We start from the raw sequence: 27,832 nt of genomic DNA on the forward strand, positions 1-27,832 counted from the left end.
GCATTGAACGGGGGTCTGGATAGGGGTAACTGATTGGGATAATCAGCATTGAATGGGGGTCTGGATAGGGGTAACTGATTGGGATAATCAGCATTGAATGGGGGTCTGGATAGGGGTAACTGATTGGGATAATCAGTATTTAATGGGGGTCTGGATAGGGGTAACTGATTGGGATAATCAGCATTGAATGGGGGTCGGGATAGGGGTAACTGATTGGGATAATCAGCATTGAATGGGGGTCTGGATAGGGGTAACTGATTGGGATAATCAGCATTGAATGGGGGTCTGGATAGGGGTAACTGATTGGGATAATCAGCATTGAATGGGGGTCTGGATAGGGGTAACTGATTGGGATAATCAGCATTGAATGGGGGTCTGGATAGGGGTAACTGATTGGGATAATCAGCATTGAATGGGGGTCTGGATAGGGGTAACTGATTGGGATAATCAGCATTGAATGGGGGTCTGGATAGGGGTAACTGATTGGGATAATCAGCATTGAATGGGGGTCTGGATAGGGGTAACTGATTGGGATAATCAGCATTGAATGGGGGTCTGGATAGGGGTAACTGATTGGGATAATCAGTATTTAATCAGGGTGTGGATAGAGGTACCTGATTGTATAAGTTAACGACTAATTTTTAAGTCAATAGCCAGTTAACTGTTAATCTAAGCACTGACTATAATATTAACCAAAACAATGAAATATCAGTTAACTGTTAACTATGGTTGCACGAATGAATGCCGGCTAGTGAATCATTCTACGAAAATACGTGGATTTCTAAACAAAACAACAACAAAAAACAAAAAACCAAAAAATTCAAAAAAAACAAAAAAACAACAACAAAAAACAACAAAAAACAACAACAACAAAGAAATACATTGGTTTGTCGCATTTTGTCCTTTCAGCGCTCTCAGTTAACTGACAAGAGCTTTCAATTTATTAAACTTCAAACTATTCACAGTATTATATTCTATACTTTTCTATTTTTTATAGTTTCTATAAGGAAGAATCATCAACAAAACAAATCAATTTCGTCGTCGTTACATGATATAGCGGAACCACCATACTTAAGAAAAATTGTAAATTCATCGAGTCGATTTTTCATGGCTTGAATAGGTCACTTCCGTCCGTCACCCTATATAAAGGTAAACTGTCTCTTTTCACGCCTTGAAATAGTCAAATGAAGAAGTTCTATTTTCCTTTTTCGCAACGAAAACTTGATTCAGGATTCATGAGAAAGGAAAAAAAGACAGCCCTAGCACTGGGATCACCCTATATAAAGGTAACGGTCTCTTTTCACGCCTTGAAAAAGTCTAATGAAAAACTTTTATTTTTCTTTTTCGCAACGAAAACTTAACGAAAAATCTCTCATTAGTCATGAAAACGGGTGCCTTAATATTATGAGAAGAAACTGCTCAGAACCGGGTGCTATATAAGCTTCGTTTGTTACCAAGCCCCCATCGCGGGCTCCTCTAAACCACCACGGCTGGAAAATCAAGCTTAAGTGAATATGCAGATGTTTCAAAAAAGCTTGGTGAAGGTTTTGTTACATGTTGCATGCAGCTGCATGTTGCTTACCAATTTTGAAATCTGTAATAATGTCAGTACACTGTACAGGAAAAAATATGCAGGAAAAACGTGCAGGCAAAGTTTGGGGAAAATATTATATGACCTTTGGCCGATTGAATTCGCATCGCCCATAGTGTACTAAAGGCTTGTTATGCAAAGTGCAACATAACCTTCACCAACCTGTTTTGAAAGTAGCTGTCATGGTCAGTATTTACCTTTCTTTTGTGCGCTGGTTTTTCCACCTGATTGTTCTGGAATAAGAAATTATAACAATGAATATGTTTAGATTCTGCTCAACAAATGATATATATCTAGTCGTTTTAGCGCTTTCGCACTAATGGACCACACCTCGGCTTCAACTATGTCTTCTCATGCGCAGTCGCTAAATAAAGAAATCATACTCCAGGGAATGACACGTGGTCTGAAATAGGAAAACATTACAAACATGCCAAGGAGGTTTATTTGTAACACTTTTTCACTTCCACACACTACCACTGCATTCAACGTTTTATGCATAATATTTCATACGGCCTACGGGTAAAGAGCTACTCTGTGGAAAAGCAACCTTTTAATAGACTGCTTTACCTTGAGTAATGTTATCATTAAGTAAAACTAAATTCTAAATAAATAGCAAGAACTTTTTGATTATCTTCGTAATCGTTCTTTGTTTTTACTACCGCGACCTTTTTTTACCTCGGCAATAATGTTTTCCCATTTCAGACCACGTGTCATTCCCTTGACAACCATTTCTTTGTTTAACAGTTGTGCATGATAAGACAAATGAATATGGATACAACTCAAACAAATAATCTTATCCTCTAGAATATGTCACGTGATATGATCTGAAATAGGTGTGGACGAAATAGAATTTTGGCAGATGTCAATCAAGAAAATGCTTTGATTGACATCTATCAAAACTGCTTTGTCAAGACGTTACCTAAAAGATTGATGGAAATACTTACCTAATTTAGTGATGGTCAGAGATTCTGGATCAACAGTAAGGCTACCTATCGAGCCGTTCTTAGCAGATTCTTTAATTCTTTGAGTAACGTCGATGTCTTGTGCAATGTCAGCAAAGAATGTGATGTTGAAGTCAACAACGACGCTGCCTTTCCTTCAGTAATGAAAAAGAAAAATTCGCGACTCTATCAGTTGAATAAGGTCGGCTTGGCAAATCAGTGGAATAAGGGATTCATAAAAAGTTCTAGCTTTGGCCTTAGCCTGACATTGATCGGCCAAGAGGTTACTATGAAATGCGGAAGGTGTTATCAGGGTTCGTGCTGAGGTAACCACTTAAAATTCAAGGACTATTTAAGGAGTATACAAGGACCCAAAAATGAATTTTCAAGGAGTATGTTCAGCTAGCTATGCCAGGTTTTACACGGTGGTTGCACATGTCCGACTTTCAGATTTTCCGATCTTTCTGACTAGATCTATTTCAGAACCATGCAAGTAATGATCAAAGCAAAAATCCAAGGAGTTTCGCTAAAATCTTAAAATTCAAGAGCTTTTCAAGTGCCCTTGAAAACGTGAATTCAATTCAAGGAGTTTTCAAGTAGTTTAAGGAGTAGCACGAACCCTGTCAAGCTCTGTCCCACATCCCACCCCCCTCCCTCATTCCACACTTACTTGAAGCTGATTATTTTGACGTTTTGAAAGGCCAACGATGCCAAGTCATTCTTGCCTTTATCGTACAAAGCAGACACCTACAAACCAATAATTAACAACTAATCTTTAGAAGTTAGTAGAAGCACTCATTCTACACTTTACTCACTATCATGTCAATGATTGGCTGAGAACATTCACCTAATCCCATAAAAAAGGTATTATCTGTAGGTTATTATAGTCTTACTCACGTAGCAGCCATGCTTATTTTCATGAGAATAAAAACCTTTGTTTAAACTCGCGTAACCTCAACCTGAAGCGCTTTAATGCGAGTCTGCGTGGGAAGGAATCTATTGTACCTTTCATGCAACATGGCTGCCGCGTGAGTAAGGCCCATTCTGCTGAAAATACAATTATCATGTCAAATTCATTCAAGGTCACAAACACTTTTTGACCGAGCTAGCACTGACTGGATCTACTGATCTCACGAAGGTGGTTTAGCTCAAAGGATGTCGGTGTGTTGTGACCTATCACTGTCGTAGCCATACTAAAGCAGTTTTCGTATGATTGTGAAAAGCTCACTGCACGAACACGGTCGTGAGTCGGGCAAGGCATACGCCAGACCAAGCATACTACACGAAAATTCACTATCCGTCCAAACAAATAACCAAAACACGGCACGAACATGGCGCGAGCACGGTCACGCCAAGGTCACGGCACTGTCAGACCAATCACATTGCGCGAAAAAAACAAGTCAGTCAATCAAAATTCTAAAAAAAAATCACGGTAACGGCACGGCACGTTTACGGCACTGAGCTTTTCACAGTCATACGAAAACTGCTCTAAATCACTTGAACCGTGCACCGTGAACGTGGTTCGTGATCTACTTCAAGGTGTTAGTAAATGAAACAGGTTAATTTGCAAGCAGATTATACCTCAGTGGTGATCTTATTGGCAAGATTCTGAAAGTCTGTAGTTGTTCTGTCGCTGTAGCCATCCTTCCATGGAATGTTAGTAACTTTCATTTTTACCTCAAATGACAAATCTTGTAGGAAGAAAAGAAAATTAATGAATGAATTAAGAAATTCAATTAAGAAAAAAAAGGTTATAAATGAAAAGAAAGGTACGTATATAGTTTAATCATTGATGAAAAAAAAAAAAAAAAAAAAAAAAAGAAAAAGAAAAAGAAAAAGAGATACAAAACACTACAATTTTATGGAATACTTACCTCCAGGAGGCGTAGTTGGCATTGGACTTCCCGTGGGTTGACCACTCGGTTGTATTGTTGGTATGTCATCTAAAATCACAACCATTTTCATGGATTGGTTACTATCCCTGTCACGCCTGTCATGAATGCTTTTTTAAAAAGAAGTGAAGAAAAAGAGTCGTAGCAGAGTGTGTGCACACCACTTTGCGCTCTTTTAAGAAAAAGGTAGAGTGACTAAAGGGCAAGGCCAAGACACTGGGTCCAAAGTAAGGACCGGTAAATGAGGTAAATACCCCTTCAATCAGAGACCTGTCGAATTGCTCGACACTGCTGCAGATACTGGGTGTCTTTTTATTTCTATGACCAAATACCTAGTACGTTTTAGTATACGTGCAAACAGAAAGTATATTTGCGATATGTCTTTTAGTTTCGAAGATATTTAAGCACAAAATCAATAATTTAACTTCCAGAGGTGGTGAGTACAGAGTAACCCCACCCCTCCCCTCTTAGTAGGGTCTCGTAAGTGGACAATTGATGCTTTAACGTTATCCCTGAAAAGAAATGATTTATTTAAATATTTTAATACCATTTTTATTGAAGTGCGACCCGCAAAGTTTGATTTCTCGTTCAGGAAGATTTTAGACTGAGTTAAAGATCTGAGATGATTGCATTAAAATCTTTAATGCAGTCTAAAATCTCCCTCGGGATATTATTTCATTCATTGCAGTTCTATGATTGATGGTCGTTGAAATGTTAGTCAGCTAACGAGACGCACTTCGCGGGTCGCACTTCAACGACAATGGTAGTAAGCGTACTTGGTATGCAGCCATAGATTTCAACTCGCATGCATATCTTATTAGACCAGGACTGTGGTAGGATCTGTACAAGCCTTGCTCGTCGAGGCGAGTAGAACGTTGTTACCACCACTGATGTAGCGTCTGCATTGGCCACAAGAGTCTTTAAACATAAGTACGAATATATTTTAGGAAGGATGGATGGGAGAGTGAAGGAAGGAGAGGGGAAGTTGAAGGGAAGGAAGAATTTAAGTAAAGAAGGAGGAAAGAAGGGAAGAAATGAAAACGAAAGGGAGGGTGAAAAAAGGAAGGAAGGAAGGAAGAGAGGGAGGAAGGGAGAAGGGAAAGTTGACTTGAATGAAGGAGGGATAGAGGGAGGAAAACTAAAGGAAGGGAGAAAGAAAGACAAAAAGAAAGGGAGGAAGGAAAGTTGAATGAAAGGAAAGAATGTTGGACGGAAGAAAGGGAGGAAGAAAAAAAGGAGTGAAGAGAAATAAAAAAAAGAAGCTAAGAAAAGAATAGAAAATAAAAGATTAGGCTACAATACTAGGATAAAATCACTTACCCTGCTATCTTGGAATGTATAATATTGCCATATCTTCAGGAAGTAACGTAAGAAATATGTCTTAACAAAACCACTTCCATCTTGGGCTCCCTGTGTAGCTACTTGTCTGATACGGTAAATTTGTCCAAGATCAATCTGAGATTAGATAAACGTAACATGTTAACATAAGTCTTTTAAGTTTAAACTCCAATACATAATCTAAGACACGTTTTTGTATTCAAAGGTTATAATAGAGCGAAAAATAGTGAGGGCCAGAATAGGCCGTTTGGATGATGGCGTCATTTTACTACCACTACCAAAAGGCTTCGTGAATTTTCTTTCTTATTCAAATTTATATTCCCTCATGAGAATAGTAAAATAACTGCTGCTAATGAACTCAACGAAAGATAGTGTGTAAGATATTCCGGTAGTTGTTGTCAATGACGCCATGTCATGCAAATGTCCTGTACCCCATACCGGCCCGCAGAAACAGTAGTAAAAGAATGTCAAGAACGTTATTGGATTATTGTTCCACTCATAAAATAGAGCGTTTTCACTCTCATGACAAACCAGCCATATTGGTGTATCAAACAATAGAAACTTTCTGCACAGCTTTTGCATTAAAATTCCTGGAGGATAGAAAATGTATTAATTGTTTTGGTACACCAACATGGCCGATGTGACATCACGTGAAAGCGCTCTATATAACATCCACTGAATGATAGACTTGGCTATTCCATTATACATGGAATACATATGAAGATTCACCTGTAAATACTGATTTTTGTCGTTACTCGCGGCACACCATCCTGAAACCCCATTGAGTCGAGCCATCGTAGGATCGTGCTGGGTGTCAAGGAAAGACGATGCTTTCAGCCATGAGTCTTCTATTGTGCCTTGCTCCATACCAACAGGGTCATTACAACCTTCGATATGATTGATATAAAAGAGGTTATGCTGTGGTATGTGTGCGGTAATGTTGTCGTACTTCAGACCGTATAATTCATTTCCTTCGATAGCATTGCTCTTTTCCTATGACGCGCTTGAAGAGATTCTATTGCTGGGTTTAAATCAGCCGATAAGATTCCCTGAATCTCATTATCTTCTTCGAATGATGGGTAAACACTGACTACCATGTGCCGTCAGGCAGAAAAAAATATACTGGAAACTGAGACTTGGCTGATGAGCATTCTGCACGAGACCGGAAATGACATATGAAATGAAACCCATTACGTGTTTAAAATCAATAATTTAAAGAGCAAGTAAGTCAAACAAGTCACTAACCACTTGCACAGCCGTATAACTCGAACCGAAGGCACTTGCCCCCAGTCGACCCAGCCAGCGGCATTAGACGGAAGTACTGTGTTTTGATTGGTTCAGCCAGGACATGAACGAGAGGGGTGATAGGGTCAGAGTTACCTCGGAATATCTATAAAACAAGATACGAAAGGTGTATGTTTGATTGGCCTGGTCCTTTTAATTGGCGTAAGTTTTGTTTTAAGAAATTATTCAACAGTCAACAAGTAGGATTCTATAGTGGTTGCTCAATCTTCCAAAGCAGAGACTCATAAGTAAAGCACTCTCTGCGCCAGATCGAATAAGCTAGTTCGTAGTTTAAGAATCGTTTGCAGTGCGCATGCGATGTGCGCATCCCGAATTTCTCACTTTCTTTTGTTTAATTTAGTACGAAAGGAGGTTTAAACAAAAGAAGGTGAGAAATTCTGGATAAAATCGTGTGTGCACTGAAAACGATTCTTAAAATACGAGCGGGGTTATCCGAATAGACTTTTTTGGCTTGAGTAAAATGTTTTCCTTACAACACCCGTGGTTCTCATTAGCTTCCTATTAAGAAGCCTAAACGACATGCTAATAGAGAATACTTCCGGTTCCAATGGACAACTTCGACGATACGTCGGCCATCTTGCCAGGAGGCAAAGCAAAACAAAGATGACGGAAAATATATAGAGTTTCGTGTGATTGACTTTCTCTTATGGGTAAAGGTGATCGATGTGCCATCAAAAGTTATCTTTTGCTGTATTCTCTTATGGTGAGCTAACAATTAACGTCATTAGTGTAACAAAGCTTCATTGGCCCCCTGTATGCCCCATAATGTCTTGTGATCCAAGATGGCCGCCGTATCGTCGAATAAGTCCATTAAAATGGTGGTGGGTCAGGATAACATTTTCTATTGCTTACTATCAATCACGTGACTTTTTGGAGTTAACTGGGGGGCAAACAAGCGGTTGGCTGGGGGGCAACTAGCGGATGCTAAGTCAAAACATATCAAAATAAGTCCTCAAACTATTGTATTTGACTATTTTCACGACATCAAACCAGAAAACAAGAGATCAAAACAACCTCCAGGATTCTACAAGCCATCAAAAAAGAGCTATTACCGGAAGTGACGTCTATTGATAGCAACCTATACTATAAATCTCATATTTTGCTTTCTATAAATTAATTTTACCCGAACAAGTCCTTTCTCCGAGTAATCTGTCCACACATATCCATTGCCACTGAAGGCCAGTTTGTACTTGGTAACGTAACCACCACCTCGTCCTGCCCCTACTCCCCACGTGGCGAGTTTTGTAAGTCTCTTAGCAAAGGCAGGCCAGGTTATCTGAAGCCACGGATTTTGATCTGTTGTCTAGAATAGTGTAAAATATATGGGTTTGTAAATTGTGTGAGGAGATCTAGATAGCAAATTGAGGTATTCTACCTCCTCATTTGCATATTCGAGATCCCGTGAGATAGCGCATGCGTAGTGAAGTTCATCTTGCGTTTGCGTTCAGTGAAGAAAAGTCCACGTTTTGTTTCGGAAAAGATTTTAAGAAGAACCACGATTTTCTTAGAGAAATAGGTGTCTACCGACTTCCATCGTCCCGAGGGAACTCTCAGTTCGTGTTTTGGCAAGAACTTCTGAAGAATGGAGCAAGGCCATGAGGCCAATAAGCGTCAAGGCGAAAGTCTTGCAAAAAGATCAGAAACCACCAGTGGTTTAACCACCATGAAAGAATCCCGAAAGGGAAAGAATACTGTCGAAAAAACTTCCCGAAAGGGAAAAGGGCTCGAAAAAAGTCATAAGACGGGAGAAAATCCCACGAGTCCCAAAGACAAACAGCCAGAAGATGGCCACTCGAAAAGTTTGGCGCCAAAATCAAGCAAAGACCAAACCGAAAATACCTTGCTGGCCGAAGATGTAGATGACATCAAACAACAACTAGCAAACATTACTGGATCTTTAGCTAGCCTTACACCAGTAATTACTGAGATAAAAACAGCCTACGATAATTATAACCAGGCTGTTGATGAGTTGTCAGAAAGTGACAGTGAATCGCCCGCCAACGAAAACAATGGCGGGGAGGAGGAAGGTGAACCTCCCAGGAAAAAACCCAAGAAAGAACTGAATGTGGTTCTCGCCGGCATGGCGAAAGTGGTAAATAAACCACTACACAATGGAGAAGATCTCGACTCGGATTTGGCCGAATTATTGACAGAACTTCTAAGCAAAGGCGCCAGCAAAGACTCGCGCGAAGAGCTGGTGGAGAAATTACCCACGCCAGGAAACTGTCAGCGACTAGAGGTCGTTCGAGTAAACCCTGAGATCTTCAATAGTGTGAGAAAGGAAGTAAAAACAGAGGATGTTATGCTACAAAAAGCACAGAAACCTCTTCTTAAAGGAATAACGGCAGTAGCTAAAGTGCTAAGTGACTTTATGAAAGCTGAAAAAGATAAGAACATTCCAGCCGAAATGGCGGACATGACAACAAACACAATGCAGACTCTTTCAGACAGTCTGTCACTGTTAAGCGATGCTTCGCATGAAATTGACTTGCGAAGAAGAGCTTTGTTCAAATCAGATATGAAATCTGAATATCGTTTGCTGTGTAGCGATCAAAACCCTGTTAAAGATCTGCTATTTGGAACTGAGCTAGGCAAATCAGTAAAGGATTTGACGGAGGCCAGCAAGGTCACATCTAAAATTACCTCGAAACACAATAACTACAAGAGACAGAACTCAAATGGCAGCCAATATGCGAGGTCAGATCAGAGAAGGTTTCCTTTTTTAAGCCGGGGCAGAGGCTCTACTGGAAGGCAAAGAAGCGGATACACAGGGTACCGAAATCAGAAAAACCAATCCCAGTATCAGCCTCGCAAGTGAATTCAAGTTTACATATCTCTATTCCTCTTGTTAAGGTAAGCAACCTTGAGGAAAATGATCATATTGCATTTAAAACAGAGAAATCTGTTCTGCAAAGTGAGAATACACTGACCAAAAACCAAGTTTTGCCAGCTGGCCGTCTTAAATTTCATGAAAATGAATGGAAAAAGCTAACTTCTGACAAAACAATCCTAAATATTGTAACAGGGTACGAAGTTGATTTCATTTCACCACCAGTACAAACAACTCCTTTGAGACAACCAAAACTTCAATCAGTTGAAGAGAAAGCTCTTCATACACTAGTAGATGAGCTATTAGACAAACAAGTCATAGAAAAATGTGAACACGAAAGAGAAGAGTTTATTTCACCAGTGTTTTTACGAACAAAAAAGAATGGAAAATTCAGATTGATATTAAATCTCAAAAAACTGAATAAAAATATTTTACCAGTTCATTTTAAAATGGACACAATACAGTCCTGTATAAATGTAATGGAACGGAATTGTTTCATGGCATCTCTGGACTTAACTGATGCTTATTATTCAGTTTCTATCCACCAAAAATCCCAGAAATACCTAAAATTTCAGGTGGGAAACCAATTATACAAATATATCACACTACCAAATGGTCTTAGCTCTGCACCGAGAATATTTACAAAACTCATGAAGCCAGTGTATTCCACTTTGCGGAGCAGAGGACATATCTCAAGTGGTTACCTAGACGATAGTTTTTTATTGGGAACGTCATATGATCAGTGCATGAATAATATAAATGAAACTTATGATCTGTTTAGAGACCTGGGGTTTCAGGTCTCAGAGGAAAAATCGGTAACCCGACCAACCCAAATTTTAGAGCATTTGGGGTTCATATTAAACTCTATTGACATGACAGTCAGTCTCACACAGGAAAAAATTAAAAATATTAGAGTCCTTGGTAAAACCATTTTGGATAATAAAACATGTACAATAAGAGAAGCAGCTAAACTTATTGGAACTTTAGTTTCTTGTTCTGTTGGAGTGGAATTTGGACCACTTTTCTACAAACAACTTGAAATTGAAAAAATTGAGGAACTCAAAAATAGCAGAGGTGATTTTGAGGCCTTAATACAATTCTCTAACTCAGCTAGAGAAGACATTAAATGGTGGTTAGGAAACCATTACAAATTTACTAAGAAAATTTCCCACAACAACCCAGACTTCACCCTTACCACTGATGCCTCCCTGGAAGGGTGGGGTGCACACCGCCAAGGAAAGGACTGTGCAGGAGGTAGATGGCTTGCACATGAACAAACCAAACATATAAATTGTCTTGCACTTGAAGCTGCTAAATTAGGACTACAGTCTCTGTGTAGCAATGAGAAAAATGTACACATACATTTACAACTAGATAATGTCACAGCAGTAACATTTATTAATAATATGGGTGGAACTCACTCTTTGGCTTGCAACAAAGTAGCTCGTGAAATCTGGTTGTGGTGTATTTCAAAAAATATATGGCTCAGTGCGACACACATTCCCGGAATACAAAATGAAATAGCTGATCGGTTGAGCAGAAAATTTACAGATAGAACAGAATGGCAACTTCATCCCACTGTTTTCAAACAGCTAATAGAACTCTGGGGGAGGCCAGAAATAGACTTATTTGCCTCCCGAAACAATTATCAATTCAAGCCTTTTGTATCATGGCGTGCTGATCCTGAAGCCATGGCAATAGATGCATTTTGTTTAAGTTGGAAAAATAAGTATGTTTATTTATTTCCACCATTCAGCATGTTGACCAAAGTTCTTCAAAAGCTCCAGGAAGACCGAGCTCAAGCCTTGCTGATAGCACCATTGTGGCGGACCCAAGTCTGGTTTCCAAAGATGTTACACATGTTAATCCAGCGACCAGTGTTGCTTCCAAGAGACAAATTTGTGCTACAATTACCACACAACAGAAAACTGATTCACCCATTGTGGCCAAAATTGAAACTGATGGCATGCCTTTTATCAGGGGACGACTCCAACAACAGAACATTTCAGAAAGAGCTTGTGAAATTATCCTCTCGTCATGGCGAACAGGAACAACAAAACAGTACAGAGTTTATTTGGATAAATGGAGGAGATACACAGCAGAAAGAAATCAAGATCCCATTTATCCAACTGTAGCTAATATAATTGAGTTCTTAACACACCTATATGACTCTGGAAGCAGTTACTCAGCAATTAACACTGCCAAATCAGCATTGTCGGCAACTGTTGAGCTTGCCGATAGTACTTCGAGTGTTGGAGAACATCCTCTAATTAGAAGATTTGTCAAAGGAACTTTTCAGACCAGACCACCTCGTCCAAGATATCACTCAACTTGGGATGTCTGCAAGGTGCTAGATTTATTAAAAACATGAAGTCCTGCCTCAAAGTTGGATTTAAAGTTACTCACTCTCAAGCTAGTTATGTTATGTATGTTAGTTACTGGTCAAAGATGCCAATCAGTGCACATGATGGACCTTCAACATGTTTCAAAAGGGAAGTCTTCCTACAAGTTTTTTCTAGATGGACTTATAAAACAATCCAAACCTGGAAAGCAACCACCAATACTGGTGCTTCCTGCTTTCCCTGCAGACAGGAGACTTTGTGTAGTGACTTACCTAAAAGCTTACATAGCTAAAACAGAAACTATCCGAAGGCCACAGAACACAAGGCTCTTTCTCAGTTATAACAAGCCTTTTCAGCCTGTTACCAGAAACACTATTTCTAGATGGGTCAAAACAGTAATGGCACAATCAGGCATAGATGTTAAAACATTCCTACCACATAGCACCAGGTCAGCATCAACCTCGGCTGCTTATCGCAGTGGAGTGCCATTAGAAACAATTATGGAAGCTGCAGGATGGTCATCACAATGTACATTTGCTATTTTTTACAAGAAAGACATTAAACCAGACAATTGTTATGGAAGCTCAGTTTTAAGCTGTGCTTTATAAAGATGACAAAAATGTTCAATTAATTTCATATTAAAATGTTTCCATTTGAGGTTATTGTGTGTTTCCCTACTGAAGGGTACATTGACATGGGCCCACGTAGCTTTGAAGTCTCACGGGATCTCGAATATGCAAATGAGGAGGTAGAATTAAAAAATTAAACGAGGCTTACCTGTAAGGTGAAGTTTGATTGGGATTCTACCTCCTCATTCTTGCATAGAGAGATCACGTGCCCACCCCATTGTCTGGTGTATACCCACCCATTTCTTGGGATAACATGGGCCCGCTTTAAAGGATGAACTTCACTACGCATGCGCTATCTCACGTGATCTCTCTATGCAAGAATGAGGAGGTAGAATCCCAATCAAACTTCACCTTACAGGTAAGCCTCGTTTAATTTTTTAATTATACATTATACATCAAAACATATTGTTATCTATTGTAATAACATGATTACCTCGAAATCATTGTCTCCAGAGGGACGTTTAATCACTAACATCCCTCTGGATGAATAGTGAGAGGAAGGACATTTAGTCTAAATATCCCTCATGAATTGAAACAATAGGGATGATTAGACTAATTTTCCCTCATGATTATATATTCATGAGGGACGATTAGTCTAAATGTCCCTACTCACTATTCGTCATGCTTTTACTTATAAATATCACTAGATATAGTCATTAGTTTGGTATAAGTCTCTCTCTTTCATACTCACTCGCTTACGCCCCCTCCTTCCCCTCCCCGTTTCCCCCTCCGTACCTCCCTTTCTCCTTCCTCCCTTTCCCACTCGAAGACTCGCTCACCACTTGTTAGTCTAGCCTTAGTATTGATCATATGGAGTGATCTGTGTTCATCATACCTTAGGGCACCACCCTTGTCCACTTGTTGGTCTAACCTGCAGGGGACCATGTTCGGCATCCAGTTGTGACGATGCGTTGATTAGTTTGTCATATATCAATCCTGAACCTATTCCCAATGTCTTTCGACATTCTAAAGAAATAGTAATTCAAAAACGTTATATAATTAATAATTTTGTCAACTTTGAGAGGCATAAGTGAAAGCAGTTGCACGTGTGCATGTATGTAAAAGAAAAAAGTTATGTTTTCTGATCGTTGACTTGCTGGTTAAATATGCTATATTTTGAGAGTATAACCTCGTTAAATAAAGTTGATTATTATTATTATATTATCAGTAATATTACCTAATATGGCGGGAAATTAAGACTACTCAGTATGTGAATTATTATCGTCTATATTAATCCGCAGGAAGCCCAAAGGTAACATATAACTCGATCAACAACAATCTAAATACGACATTATTAAAGTACTAACCAAAACCACAACCATAGAACTCAAACTGAGCACAGATATTGACAGCCCAGGCCTGGGGCAGTACCCTTAAGAAACGTGCTGATATAGCAGGGTCAACAGCGAGGGTTACTGTTGTTCTTGAGTTCCAATTGGCTGAAAATACCTATGAATGATAATGAGTCATGATGGGGATGATAATAATAATAGTTTAAGTGGGAGGGCCTGGGGGCTATAATTACATTTTCCTTCAATTTTCTAATTCAATATTCGAACCTTCCATTTCAGAAGAAATGAGTACTGTTATATGGAGAGTGACTCTTCTTCCAACTAATTCCATCACTGGAACTTATCCGGACTCTGTATTGTTATCGGGAAAAAGCTTTGTTAAGCACAGGAAAAAACCACCTTTCATCGCATGGCACCAAGCTCTCCAAGGAATCGATTCTGTAGGTTTTGTATTGGTAAGAGCGCTCTCAACGCTACACAGCTAAGAATATCAAGGTCGAGCATGTGCAAGTGTTATATGGATTAATGACACGATCTTAGACCCCTAGGCCCCTAGTCTAGCAAGGAAGTTAGACTAGCGCAGCTCTTTTTCACTGACAGGCGTGAGAAAAGACAATGTATACCAATACACATGGAGTATAAGCTACTCACCCTGGTAGCACCATTGACCTTATAAGGCTGCCATTGGTTCTTATACGTGGCATACGACACAGTGAAGGACCTTACGAAAGCAGACATTTTGAACAGCGTTATACCCTTGATAGAAATCTTGGTTATTTCCATTTGATTCCTAAAATCAACCTATAAGACAGACAAACATAATGGAGTATTATAACCTATTGTGAAGGGATAAATATAATGGAGTATTATAACCTATTGTGAACGGATAAATATAATGGAGTATTATAACCTATAGTGAACGGATAAATATAATGGAGTATTATAACCTATTGTGAACGGATAAATATAATGGAGTATTATAACCTATTGTAAACGGATAAATATAATGGGGTATTATAACCTATTGTGAACGGATCAATATAATGGAGTATTATAACCTATAGTGAACGGATAAATATAATGGAGTATTATAACCTATAGTGAACGGATAAATATAATGGAGTTTTATAATCTATTGTGAGCGGATAAATATAATGGAGTATTATAACCTATTGTGAAGGGATAAATATAATGGAGTATTATAACCTATTGTGAACGGATAAATATAATGGAGTATTATAACCTATTGTAAACGGATAAATATAATGGAGTATTATAACCTATTGTAAACGGATAAATGTAATGGAGTATCATAACCTATTGTAAACGGATAAATATAATGGAGTATTATAACCTATTGTAAACGGATAAATATAATGGAGTATTATAACCTATTGTAAACGGATAAACATAATGGAGTATTATAACCTATTGTGAACGGATAAATATAATGGAAGTATTATAATCTATTGTGAAGGGATAAATATAATGGAGTATTATAATCTATTGTGAACGGATAAATATAATGGAGTATTATAACCTATTGTAAACGGATAAATATAATGGAGTATTATAACCTATTGTAAACGGATAAATATAATGGAGTATTATAACCTATTGTAAACGGATAAATATAATGGAGTATTATAACCTATTGTAAACGGATAAACATAATGGAGTATTATAACCTATTGTAAACGGATAAATATAATGGAAGTATTATAACCTATAGTGAACGGATAAATATAATGGAGTATTATAACCTATTGTGAGAGGATAAATATAATGGAGTATTATAACCTATTGTGAACGGATAAATATAATGGAGTATTATAACCTATTGTAAACGGATAAATATAATGGAGTATTATAACCTATTGTAAACGGATAAATATAATGGAGTTTTATAATCTATTGTAAACGGATAAATATAATGGAGTATTATAACCTATTGTAAACGGATAAACATAATGGAGTATTATAACCTATTGTGAACGGATAAATATAATGGAAGTATTATAACCTATAGTGAACGGATAAATATAATGGAGTATTATAACCTATTGTGAGAGGATAAATATAATGGAGTATTATAACCTATTGTGAACGGATAAATATAATGGAGTTTTATAATCTATTGTGAAGGGATAAATATAATGGAGTATTATAACCTATTGTGAACGGATAAATATAATGGAGTATTATAACCTATTGTAAACGGATAAATATAATGGAGTATTATAACCTATTGTAAACGGATAAATATAATGGAGTTTTATAATCTATTGTAAACGGATAAATATAATGGAGTATTATAACCTATTGTAAACGGATAAACATAATGGAGTATTATAACCTATTGTGAACGGATAAATATAATGGAAGTATTATAACCTATAGTGAACGGATAAATATAATGGAGTATTATAACCTATTGTGAGAGGATAAATATAATGGAGTATTATAACCTATTGTGAACGGATAAATATAATGGAGTTTTATAATCTATTGTGAAGGGATAAATATAATGGAGTATTATAACCTATTGTAAACGGATAAATATAATGGAGTATTATAACCTATTGTGAACGGATAAATATAATGGAGTATTATAACCTATTGTAAACGGATAAATATAATGGAGTATTATAACTTATTGTGAACGGATAAATATGATTGAGTATGGTAACCGGAGCCTAATCCCGGTAGAGACACATAGAGTTGTGCGTTAAAATAAAATAATAAAATAATAAATAATAAAATACTAATAATCTTTATTGAGATAGCTTTTTCATAATTATGATTATCAAAAAGGACCTCATTCGTACAAAGTATAGTAACCTTCATATAGAAATGTTTCAAACGAAATCAGTTCTAAAGATTTAGTAATAAAACTAATACCACATATCAACGGATAGGCCGAGAAAGAGGGACCATATCCACGTGATATTCTTTCATACCTCAAAATATTGGCCATTTGTTGAAGCATTAGCGCACCATCCACTAGATCCATTTATCCTTCCCATCCCAGGAGCATGGGCAGGGTTCAGTTGTGATGATGCAGTCAGCTGGGCGTTTGTAATGTTGTAACTGGCCATACCAAGTGGTTGGGAGCATTCTAAAACCAGAAGATACATATAGGATATTGCACGGTGGCGAGAAGAGAAAATATTTCACGAGTGAGCGCAGCGAACAAGTGAAGTATTTTTCAACACGAGAAGGTAACCTCCATATCTTTAAGCCAATGGGCATTTTTCTTTTTATCATATAGACACATTTGCAAACGAAAACTTGTTGAAAACATTGGAAGAGACGTCACCGATATCTTCACTAGTGAGGATATGGAAAATATGTCAGTGAGGTATGTAGTTCGCATGAAAAATAAGAACGGCGTATACGAGTAAAATGGAAAGAGTATAAAACATTAATGTCTATATTGTAAAACAGAACATTATGCTGAAAGCATGTTATTCTCGCAGTCGAGCAAGATCACTTTAAAAATTATCCCACCACCATCCCTGCGGCCTACCTGTTGGATTATTCGTATTTAGTCAATCTAGGTGTGGCGTGTTTATTCTCGCCCCACCTTTGTCGAAGATATTGCTTCTTTGGGTTTTGGTAGGTTGTACGATTATATATGTTCAGTGTTTATTAAGCAAACTAGCAGCTCAATTTGGAGGACAAAACAAAATAATTTTAATTTCCTGAGATTTGGAAACCTATTGTTTTCCCCGCCAAATTGAGCTGCATTCGGACATGCTGCAATAGGGCTACTACGCTAATCTGATTGCACTCACCAAGTTTGGCTTTACACACGAAACCCAGTCTCCAAGAACAGGGTACATCATACCACTTGCCATGAATCGTATTGAAGCCAACACAGTTTTGTGTGCCTCTATTGTCATCTGGTTGTTTCCAGGCCCAGGATACAAATGACACAGGGCTCCCATCACTCCACTGGTATCCTCTCTCCACAATACGATCATTTAGACCTAAAAGAATTGATATCAAAAAGACATGTATAAGTTCGAAGGCCGGAACCGTAAGCAGATTTTCTTGTACATTAATACGGATGTGTGGTACCTAATATAATCATGACGGTGACTTGCCTTAACATTTTGATTGCAAGAGCAATGATCCCACACTTCTTGACCAACTTACACTCATATAGAGCAGTTTTTGTATGACTGTGAAAAGCTCAGTGCCGTAAGCATATCGTGCCGTTACGGTGATTTTTTTAGTATTTGAATTGGCTGATTTCTATTCTCGCACAATGTAATTGGTTGAACAGTGCCGTGACCGTGTCCGCACCGTGATTGTACCGTGTTTCGGGCATTTGATTGGATGAAGAGTAAATTTTCGGGCGATGTGATTGGGCTGGCGTATGCCTTGCCGAGTCAAGACCGCGCTTGTGCCGTGAGCTGTTCACAGTTATTCGAAAACTGCTCTTGTCTATTTAGGTATCGTGACCATGCCGTGAAAAGCTATTTTCAAACTCGCACGAATCAGTCTTCTGTAATTCATTATTTTCAAGGACACCTGTCACGATGCAGTACACAGTAACATTATTCTTGCTGAGTGACGTTCAATTCTATTCAGGGTGGAGGCACACAAAATCTGCTCTAAACATATACGGATATATATGGTTGTAAATTTTTTAAACTGGGGTACCTCTATTACGAGGAGGGGTTGGGGGGTCGGGAACTAGAGAAATTAAATCTCCACCCCATCTAACCCATTGGTGCATGGTTCTAATCAAGACTCACCAGTCCATAGCAGCATTGGCAAGCGTAGTTCTTTAGTTTGGTAAATAAGGAAGTCTTTTTCTTGTTGGTTCAGAATACTGACGAGATCTCCGCCTGCCTTGTTACAACGGAACCTCGCTTCTGGCCACGAGGTTTTATAGTACAGACGAAACAGGTAACAGAATTTGTCGTACTTCTTGAAACCAGGGAGACAGGTGCCGTGTACTGAAAGAGTTAATGAATGGGGGAAATGAATGAATGAAACGAAATAGTAAATGAATAGGAGAAATAAATTGGAGAAATGAAAGAGTAAATGAATAGGAGAAATAAATTGGAGAAATGAAAGAGTAAATTAATGGAAGAAATGAATTGGAGAAATGAAAGAGTAAATGAATAGGAGAAATAAATTGGAGAAATGAAAGAGTAAATTAATGGAAGAAATGAATTGGAGAAATGAAAGAGTAAATGGATGGGAGAAATGAATGAAATGAAAAAGTAAATGAATAGGAGAGATGAATTGGAGAAATGAAAGAGTAAATGAATGCGAGAAATGAATTGCAGAAATGAAAGAGTAAATGGATGGGAGAAATGAATAAATGAAATTAAAAAGTAAATGAATAGGAGAGATGAATTGGAGAAATGAAAGAGTAAATGGATAGGAGAAATGAATAAATGAAATGAAAGAGTAAATGAATGAGAAAAACGAATTGGAGAAATGAAAGAGTAAATGGATAGGAGAAATGAATAAATGAAATGAAAGAGTAAATGAATAGGAGAGATGAATTGGAGAAATGAAAGAGTAAATGGATAGGAGAAATAAATTGGAGAAATGAAAGAGTAAATTAATGGAAGAAATGAATTGGAGAAATGAAAGAGTAAATGAATGGGGGAAATGAATTGGAGAAATGAAAGAGTAAATGGATGGGAGAAATGAATGAAATGAAAAAGTAAATGAATAGGAGAGATGAATTGGAGAAATGAAAGAGTAAATGGATGTGAGGAATGAATTGCAGAAATGAAAGAGTAAATGGATGGGAGAAATGAATAAATGAAATTAAAAAGTAAATGAATAGGAGAGATGAATTGGAGAAATGAAAGAGTAAATGGATATGAGAAATGAATAAATGAAATGAAAGAGTAAATGAATGAGAAAAACGAATTGGAGAAATGAAAGAGTAAATGGATAGGAGAAATGAATAAATGAAATGAAAGAGTAAATGAATAGGAGAGATGAATTGGAGAAATGAAAGAGTAAATGGATAGGAGAAATGAATAAATGAAATGAAAGAGTAAATGAATGAGAAAAACGAATTGGAGAAATGAAAGAGTAAATGGATAGGAGAAATGAATAAATGAAATGAAAGAGTAAATGAATAGGAGAGATGAATTGGAGAAATGAAAGAGTAAATGGATAGGAGAAATGAATAAATGAAATGAAAGAGTAAATGAATAGGAGAGATGAATTGGAGAAATGAAAGAGTAAATGGATAGGAGAAATGAATAAATGAAATGAAAGAGTAAATGAATAGGAGAGATGAATTGGAGAAATGAAAGAGTAAATGGATAGGAGAAATGAATAAATGAAATGAAAGATTAAATGAATGGGAAAAATGAATAATGAAAATATGGAGGAATCGGCGCTGAATGATAAGTATGAGAAAATTTAGCAATCAGTTAATTGGCTTGATTTTATAAGCGCTAGCACCACTGATCTAAGTCAGGGCATGGCTAACTCACAGTTTGAATTGAGATATTTAACAATCATTCGACGAAGTGGAAGTGATTATCGGGGAATATTTACCGAGACGCGAGTCTTTGAGCGGCAAGGTAAATATTCCCCGATAATCACCGAGCCTGAGGCAAATAATTGTTTTAGTATAAATACACAGGTGATTCTTTCAAAAAAAGAAGATAAAAGGCATTTTTTTCCCGGTAACAGCAACAAAGCGGCTGACCGCCATTTTGGATTTTTGTTCGAGGTGCCGATTATCGAGTGATAGTGTGAGTTTCTTGACCAATCAGCGCGCGAGATTTTCTATAATCACCTGCGTATTTTTACTAAAACGTGTTGAGTTTTGCGAAAGGAGGACTGGAAGTACAAGCAGCTGGAGAAAACCTCTCGAATGAAGAGAGAGACCAAAGCCAATTAATTTACCAATCGATAAGCTGAGAATAAAAACATTCCAACACTGTTATACGTACATATTGGTGTGACGTGCGGTTCTCCTGTTGACACAAAAGCGAAAACAGCCATTAGGAATTAGACTAGCATATTATTAATCAATACATGGAGGTGAAGACATGTAATGCACATGCAGTGCACATGAAGAGCAGTTTAATTAAATTTTTGTATGACTGTGAAAAGCTCACGGCACGAATACGGTCATGACACGGCAATCACTTTGCACGAGAATTTATTCTCCATCCAATCATCTCCAGCCAATGCCCGGAACACGGTATGAACACGGCGTGGACACGGTCATGACAAGATCATGGTACTGCCAGACCAATCACATTGCGCGAGAAAAAATCCCCCAATCAAATTTTAAAATGCATCACGGTCGCGATATGACTTTTTCAGTCATACGAATATTACTCTATTACTTGTACATAATATCATATATTATGATAATATCATATATTATGATAATATCATATATTATGATAATATCATATATTATGATAATATCATATATTATGATAATATCATATATTATGATAATATCATATATTATGATAATATCATATATTATGATAATATCATATATTATGATAATATCATATATTATGATAATATCATATATTATGATAATATCATATTATGATAATATCATATTATGATAATATCATATATTATGATAATATCATATATTATGATAATATCATATATTATGATAATATCATATATTATGATAATATCATATATTATGATAATATCATATATTATGATAATATCATATATTATGATAATATCATATATTATGATAATATCATATATTATGATAATATCATATATTATGAAAAATGCAAGGAAATGGGTCCAAGTTTGAACACCTATTTCAAAAGAATGTTGTCATTGTCAATAAGCCTGAAGCGAGATGACGTTTTACCCCCGTCTCTAGACCATAATCCTTTTCACACTGCTTTTGTTCTTTAATTATGACTATTGTTCCTGTATTCTCTAAGGAATCAAAAATTTTAATATGAAAGAATTTTAAAAACTATTATGGTCTAGAGACGGGGGTAAAACGTCATCTCGCTTCAGGCTCATTGCAATAGGAGATAGGCGAAAAGCAATAGGAGATTGGTCATTCCAAGGTCTAAAAATAGCTGTAATGAATTGTATTTCTGCTTCTTATTCTCGTCTAGAACATGGACCTTAGTGTTGAGACTGATTCAATGTTCTTCGTATTCAATGAAACTACAATGTATTCCCGTCTCGGAATGACCTATCACCTCTCATCTTTGGCGATGACAACGCTTTTTGAAATAGGTGTATACTGCATGAGCATTTCAAACCATTTTTATCACCTTTATAGATACGACACATGAATCCATTCTTTTTATTGCAGTCCACTTCCATCCAGCGTCCATCATTATTCGCTGTATTACTGGCCTGCACACAGGTCTGTTTCGACCCAGGCTGTCCCGGTTGTCCACGTGACCAGTGGGTGTACTCCTTCACACTTCGGTCAGACCATCTGAATTCAAGGGAGTTGGTCTCTCTTGTTAGACCCGTCCATACGTCACCAGGGAAGTTGATCATGTTTCTAAGCAGGTAAGCTATTTCGAATATAAAAGTAAAGAAAGAAATCCTCGTTTAAAAAAAGATTTGGTGCATGACCTCGGTATTGATAACAAGATGGATTCTTTTTATTATAGTTGGATTTGTATAAGTAAGCTCTCGCTTTCCGTTCCAAATCGACGAAAATGTTTTTAGTTTTTTTCTCCGCAGACTCTTCGCTTCTGGTCAGTACTGAGAAAGTCACTCCTGGATTCGAGGTTAAGCCCGCATACACTCGAGTGTTAAGAGTCGTTTTAATTAACTATTGTTTTCAATGCGTACGTCTAACGAAAAGTTCGATGTTTGACCTTAGACAGTCTTAGTCCCTGCGAATAATAGTGATTCAAACCCCTCGCGCAGTTGAATTTATGATATTAGAAGGGAAGAGTGCTTCCAAATAAATGTGCATTATCTTCTGACCTTGTTCATAAGAGCTGTGGATGCTGATGATATCCCCATTCTCGTACTTGCTGCACACCTCTCTTGCCTCGCTCCACGTCAGCTTGGTATAAAACATGGAGTAACAAGCATCACCATACTTTGTAAACTGAGCCGGACAATCTGGACTTGGAGTTGGAGTTACTGTATGGAACGTATTAAAATAATCATAAATAACTGGACTTAAATCTTGCTATTTGATTGTTCAGGGCACGTGCTTTACGAGGCACACAGAACGCGCGAACATTTTCCAGATTCTTATTAAAACATTATACTTCGTGAATCTCGAAGACTTCAATGCAAAACGTGAATAAAGATTATAAAAAAAATTCTTTGTGAATTGTGTGAAACAATCTAGACTCCAAGATTGAGGTACGGTACGGAACGTATGAAAAGGACTTAAAGGAAAAGGTGTAATGAGAGAGAAAATGAATGTTTTGACTAACTAAGAAAGACATCAGTTTTCTAATTACCATTGCTTATCGTATGAAAACAAGATAGAGAATGATCAATTAGCTATATAACAATATAGATATAAGATTTCAGTAAGGCTACAATCACGCACAATTTTAGATAATGGTATGCATTGAATTCACAAGTAAACCTCTTAGCTCCTCCCATTAGCATTTGTACCTCTGGTTACGCCCTACACAGTTTTTATCCCTTCGCTCAGTTATTTTAGCACTATTCTTTTAAACCTTATGATAGAAATATTCCTGGTAGCCTTTTCTATATATTTATAATATATTCATATATTAACTTTAGTTTAAGGCCATGTTTAATTCCAAGATTTCACTCGTGTTACTCGTTATTAAGATATCACGCTCAGGAATTTACTTATTCCTTTAGCCAATCATGATTCAACGATATTATCACATTGATTATAGACTGACACCTGTCATAGAATTATTATAAATAGAGCTCATGTAATTAGTTCAAAACAGAGAGCAGAATAAAGATCCCGAAGCTCATACCGAGAGCGGTCGTCACATAACACATGTGGTAATATTGACTCACAGTACGTACACGGTTCGACATGCCGTAAAATTGGAATAACTTCCCATAGTCTAATTCATCCAATCACGTAAGGCTAAGGTAAGATACGTTACACTTTAAGAATTTGCCGCATCTTTTTCCACTAATACGAAAACCACTCTAATAATACTTAAGTGAGCAGCGGTTAGCTTTTAGACGGTCTTACCTGGTGTTGGTCCAAGTGGGAGTGCAGCTGGTTAAAGAATAATAGAGAAAACGTAAATACATCAAATCATAAATGTTCATGTCTGTGACTTTGCTTATAAAGTTCTTACCAGTCTCACAGATATAGCTCAGCCTGTAAGTGCAAGGCCTAACTCGCCATCGACCCATCCCTGGATTACCAGGCACCAGATCGACGCAATCCATCCTCCAGTTTTTGATTGGCTGCCTAGCATTCCAGTTGGTGTAAGTCACTCTGTCGTTATTGATCCACGAGAATAAATTCTCGGTATGAAGATCATTCAGACCAATCCAGAAGCCATATTTAAATTTATAGTCAGACTTCATCATGGAACTGATAAATGCCTGTTCGTATCTAGAAAACAGGAAAAATATTAATCTTCGCGCGCATGTCTCTGTACTGTGATATGAACACGCTGGAAGCTGTAAAGCTGTAAAGCGAGACGTAGTGGAGTGGTTTTCTTTCTTTTTGAGTGCTATACAGCTTCCAGGGTGTTAGATATTGCTTCTATAAAATATTTTAAAACAATTTTGCTCGAGCGTGTCTGTCTGTGTCCTCTGTATCAGCGCACGTTGTATTTCAAATATTTTACATTACTCAGTATTATAAACCGCTTATAATAGGTCATTTCACGGATCCCGTTACTCAACCTCAGCCTCGTCAGCGTGTAATTATTCTTTAGAATTTGACTACAGTCCGCTGTAATGAAAGGAATTTACACATCAACGAACAATTGAAACACTTAAAAATTTCACAGGTTGTAGGCAATTTCTAAAGAATATATTACACGCTGACGAGGCTGAGGTTGAGTAACGGGATCAGTGAAATGGTCTATTGTTTTGATAGATCTCATGAGAGCCAAAAACCTAGACGTCTGTGCGCATGTACACTTAGATTTTCTCTAGTCCTTTCTAATCTGATTCGGATATAAAAGGGTAAACTGTTTCTTACGATTAATGTTCGTTTTTATTGATATATTATAGATAACCAGGACCATACTTCCAGACATCGTTTGCTGAACCGTCGTATGACAGCGCGAAGCATTTAGGACTACGCTGGAGATTTCGGCCCCAACACCGCTATCCGGAGGAATTACAGACTGATCAGGAAGCTCGGCAGAAGCCTAAGGGAGAGGTTAGTCGGCCCCTAGACCATAAATGATTAACCCCTTGCTATGACCAGCTACCCCAGTGTGAAGCTTAAGTCCTTTCCATGTGGGATGCGTTTTGGAAAAAAATAACTTTCAAACTCAGTAGGGTAAAACTCAAGATTGAGTTTTAAGACCTGACTTTAAGTTTTGATATTTTTAAGACCATTTGTCAGTCAAAAAGTGGTTTTGAACCAATTTGCATAGAGACAGAGCATGACAGACTTTTTCTCTCGTGTCTTAGATATTATGATATCGATGTCTTACTGGTTGTTGATCGCAACCAAGTCTCCATATGTACTGTCATTGGTGCCTTTCTCACACATGGCTTTAGCGTTGAGCCAGTTTTGGGTTTCATAGCCAATAAACTTATAACAACTCTTATCGTAGTGGATCCAGCCTGGATTACATCTTCCTAAAGCTGAATGGGAAAAAGTAAAGAAATATGTAACTAAGAATGCTAACTGCCGAGGCACTTTTCAAATACATTATGTTTTCAGACTGCGAAAAATACACCTTTAATGATACTGCGATCACGCATTCATTGTTCTACCTCCCTGGTTACTGTTGCTACGTCGGAAAAGCTAAAGTGTGTTGATATACAGCAAGGAACAGTCATCGATTGCTGAAAATTGTAAATGTCTGTCTTTAAGGTACATTAAGAAAAAAATCTATAAAAAATCTTATGAATTCGAGTTTGTTGCAATTGGTCGGACATTCTGTATTCCATTAGGAAAACTACCCATTGTCTGGGTGGACACTCAAGCATAGCCGGGATTGGACTATTCTCTACTTTCACATCCCCATAGTACTTTGCGTCTTTGGGGGGTAACCAGAGGGTAAACAGCCACTTATTTTGCTGAAGGCTGATTAGACAATGTTGACAATACCTTGTTTGGTATCCAAAAATAAAATAAAGTAAAAAAACAGAAAAGATAGAAGCTTGAAGACGTTAAGGTAAATTTTAAGCATTTTTTCGTAAGTCAATACATTTTCTGTAAGACCAAAACTCTTGATGATCTGTACACGCAAAAATAACTTGGAATAAACTGATAATCAGTATTGTACAGATAAAAGCAGGTATAGTATAAATTCAAGTAAGAAACCTTTTAATTTGGGACAGTTTTTTGATTGGTTACCTTCAAAGACGCAAGGCATTATGGGGATGTGAAAGTAGAGGATAGCACAACAACCCAGCCCAAGATGTGTTTGTCTGCCACTATCGGAGATTTGATTGATGGAAGCCAAAAACCCAGTTTAGTGGGGAAGCTAAAAACCCAGCTCATGTTGGTGTACTAAGAAACAAGTTGCTTCTGAGACATAGGTGGGATGTTTTCGACAGCCTTCCTAACAGCTATAGCTCTTATCTTTATTATAAATATAGATACTACTATATATACTTTGGTCAAATCCAACTAGTGCACGTGGGCTATCATGAATGCTGCGTTCTGATTGGATGAGCTACTACTAGGCTATAAGTTATATCCTACTAGTAGCGAAAAGTGCCGGCTTTGAAAACCAAAACATTAAATTCAACTCTAATTCAAAACTTGTTTGCATCTATATTTTTGACTGACTAGTCGGATTTGACTAAAACACTTCAGGCCTCTCTCCCTCATGGCCTAATGAGTCAATAGCCCATTCGAGCTCAAGGACTGATTGCTAAATAGCTACTAGTTCTTATCTGTTGCCAAGATACAAGACTGATATGAGGGTATACTTACCAGGTCCTGGTGTGGGAGCAACTGTTGACGGGGGAGTGTAGGTATCTACCAAGAAAGGAATATAAGAAGAAATTGAAAAATAAAATAAATATTATATAACGGGAGACAATTTTTAGGGGAGGGGTGGGCTTACACTGTACCAACTATATCTGGAAGTGAAATTCTGGAGTTTGTCTTGAAATATCTTAAAGTATAAAAGCTAACTCAGAAATGAGTGTATTGTTGTTTGCATATATGTCGAGCAACGTATTCGTGTACAGACCTCTTGCACGTGACGTCAATGGAGCTCAATTTGGAGGACAAGACCAAATAATTTCAATCTCCTGAGAATTGGAACCTATTGCTTTGCCCTGCAAATTGAGCTGCACTCTGAAGTGCTGTAAGGAGTCTATACAATTAGACACTACGAACACTCAATATCGAACATTCAAACATGAGGGGCATTTACTCCTTGGGTCCCGGCAACGCCCTACCACAATATCATATACAATTGTGAATTCCACCTTGTTAGAAATACGTCATTTAGCATGAGTGATATTTTGGTTTAAATGATAAGTGCTTGGTGTCACTTGACGTCATTTCCTATCTGAATGTTCATCAGCGTAATCGCAATTT

At 37.4% G+C, this 27,832-nt stretch overlaps 2 protein-coding genes across 2 annotated transcripts in view; one reads left to right on the top strand and one right to left on the bottom strand.

The window, feature by feature from the left end:
• Positions 1–27,832, bottom strand: part of LOC116296722 (uncharacterized) — a 52,480-nt gene that overhangs the window by 3,641 nt on the left and 21,007 nt on the right. The window contains exons 30-52 of the mRNA XM_089036202.1: positions 27,218–27,262; positions 25,761–25,914; positions 24,438–24,700; positions 24,329–24,355; positions 23,110–23,271; positions 22,437–22,688; positions 21,108–21,131; positions 18,927–19,130; positions 17,958–18,152; positions 17,121–17,278; positions 14,812–14,961; positions 14,176–14,317; positions 13,704–13,834; positions 8,191–8,370; positions 7,008–7,152; positions 6,492–6,649; positions 5,745–5,879; positions 5,201–5,342; positions 4,407–4,475; positions 4,114–4,223; positions 3,203–3,279; positions 2,536–2,687; positions 1,789–1,824 (exon numbers count right to left, since the gene is read on the bottom strand). Of these exons, the coding sequence (XP_088892328.1) occupies positions 1,789–1,824; positions 2,536–2,687; positions 3,203–3,279; positions 4,114–4,223; positions 4,407–4,475; positions 5,201–5,342; positions 5,745–5,879; positions 6,492–6,649; positions 7,008–7,152; positions 8,191–8,370; positions 13,704–13,834; positions 14,176–14,317; positions 14,812–14,961; positions 17,121–17,278; positions 17,958–18,152; positions 18,927–19,130; positions 21,108–21,131; positions 22,437–22,688; positions 23,110–23,271; positions 24,329–24,355; positions 24,438–24,700; positions 25,761–25,914; positions 27,218–27,262 (3,111 nt within the window). The remainder of the gene's footprint in view (positions 1–1,788; positions 1,825–2,535; positions 2,688–3,202; positions 3,280–4,113; positions 4,224–4,406; positions 4,476–5,200; positions 5,343–5,744; positions 5,880–6,491; positions 6,650–7,007; positions 7,153–8,190; positions 8,371–13,703; positions 13,835–14,175; positions 14,318–14,811; positions 14,962–17,120; positions 17,279–17,957; positions 18,153–18,926; positions 19,131–21,107; positions 21,132–22,436; positions 22,689–23,109; positions 23,272–24,328; positions 24,356–24,437; positions 24,701–25,760; positions 25,915–27,217; positions 27,263–27,832) is intronic.
• LOC148906968 (uncharacterized) lies at positions 8,422–12,896 on the top strand. The gene is made up of 2 exons (XM_089036248.1): positions 8,422–9,920; positions 11,654–12,896. The coding sequence occupies exon 1, from the start codon at positions 8,650–8,652 to the stop codon at positions 9,883–9,885; it is 1,236 nt and encodes a 411-aa protein (XP_088892374.1). The 5' UTR covers positions 8,422–8,649; the 3' UTR covers positions 9,886–9,920; positions 11,654–12,896.

Source organism: Actinia tenebrosa, unplaced genomic scaffold, assembly GCF_029948245.1.
Source record: "Actinia tenebrosa isolate PJP-AT-01 unplaced genomic scaffold, QUT_ActTen_1.0 PGA_scaffold4__44_contigs__length_22323623, whole genome shotgun sequence".
In the NCBI taxonomy this organism is placed as follows: Eukaryota; Metazoa; Cnidaria; class Anthozoa; order Actiniaria; family Actiniidae; genus Actinia; species Actinia tenebrosa.

Bases quoted from the DNA above. Each gene is read 5' to 3' on its own strand.
- LOC148906968 (XM_089036248.1), top strand. From the start codon at position 8,650: ATGGAGCAAGGCCATGAGGCCAATAAGCGTCAAGGCGAAAGTCTTGCA.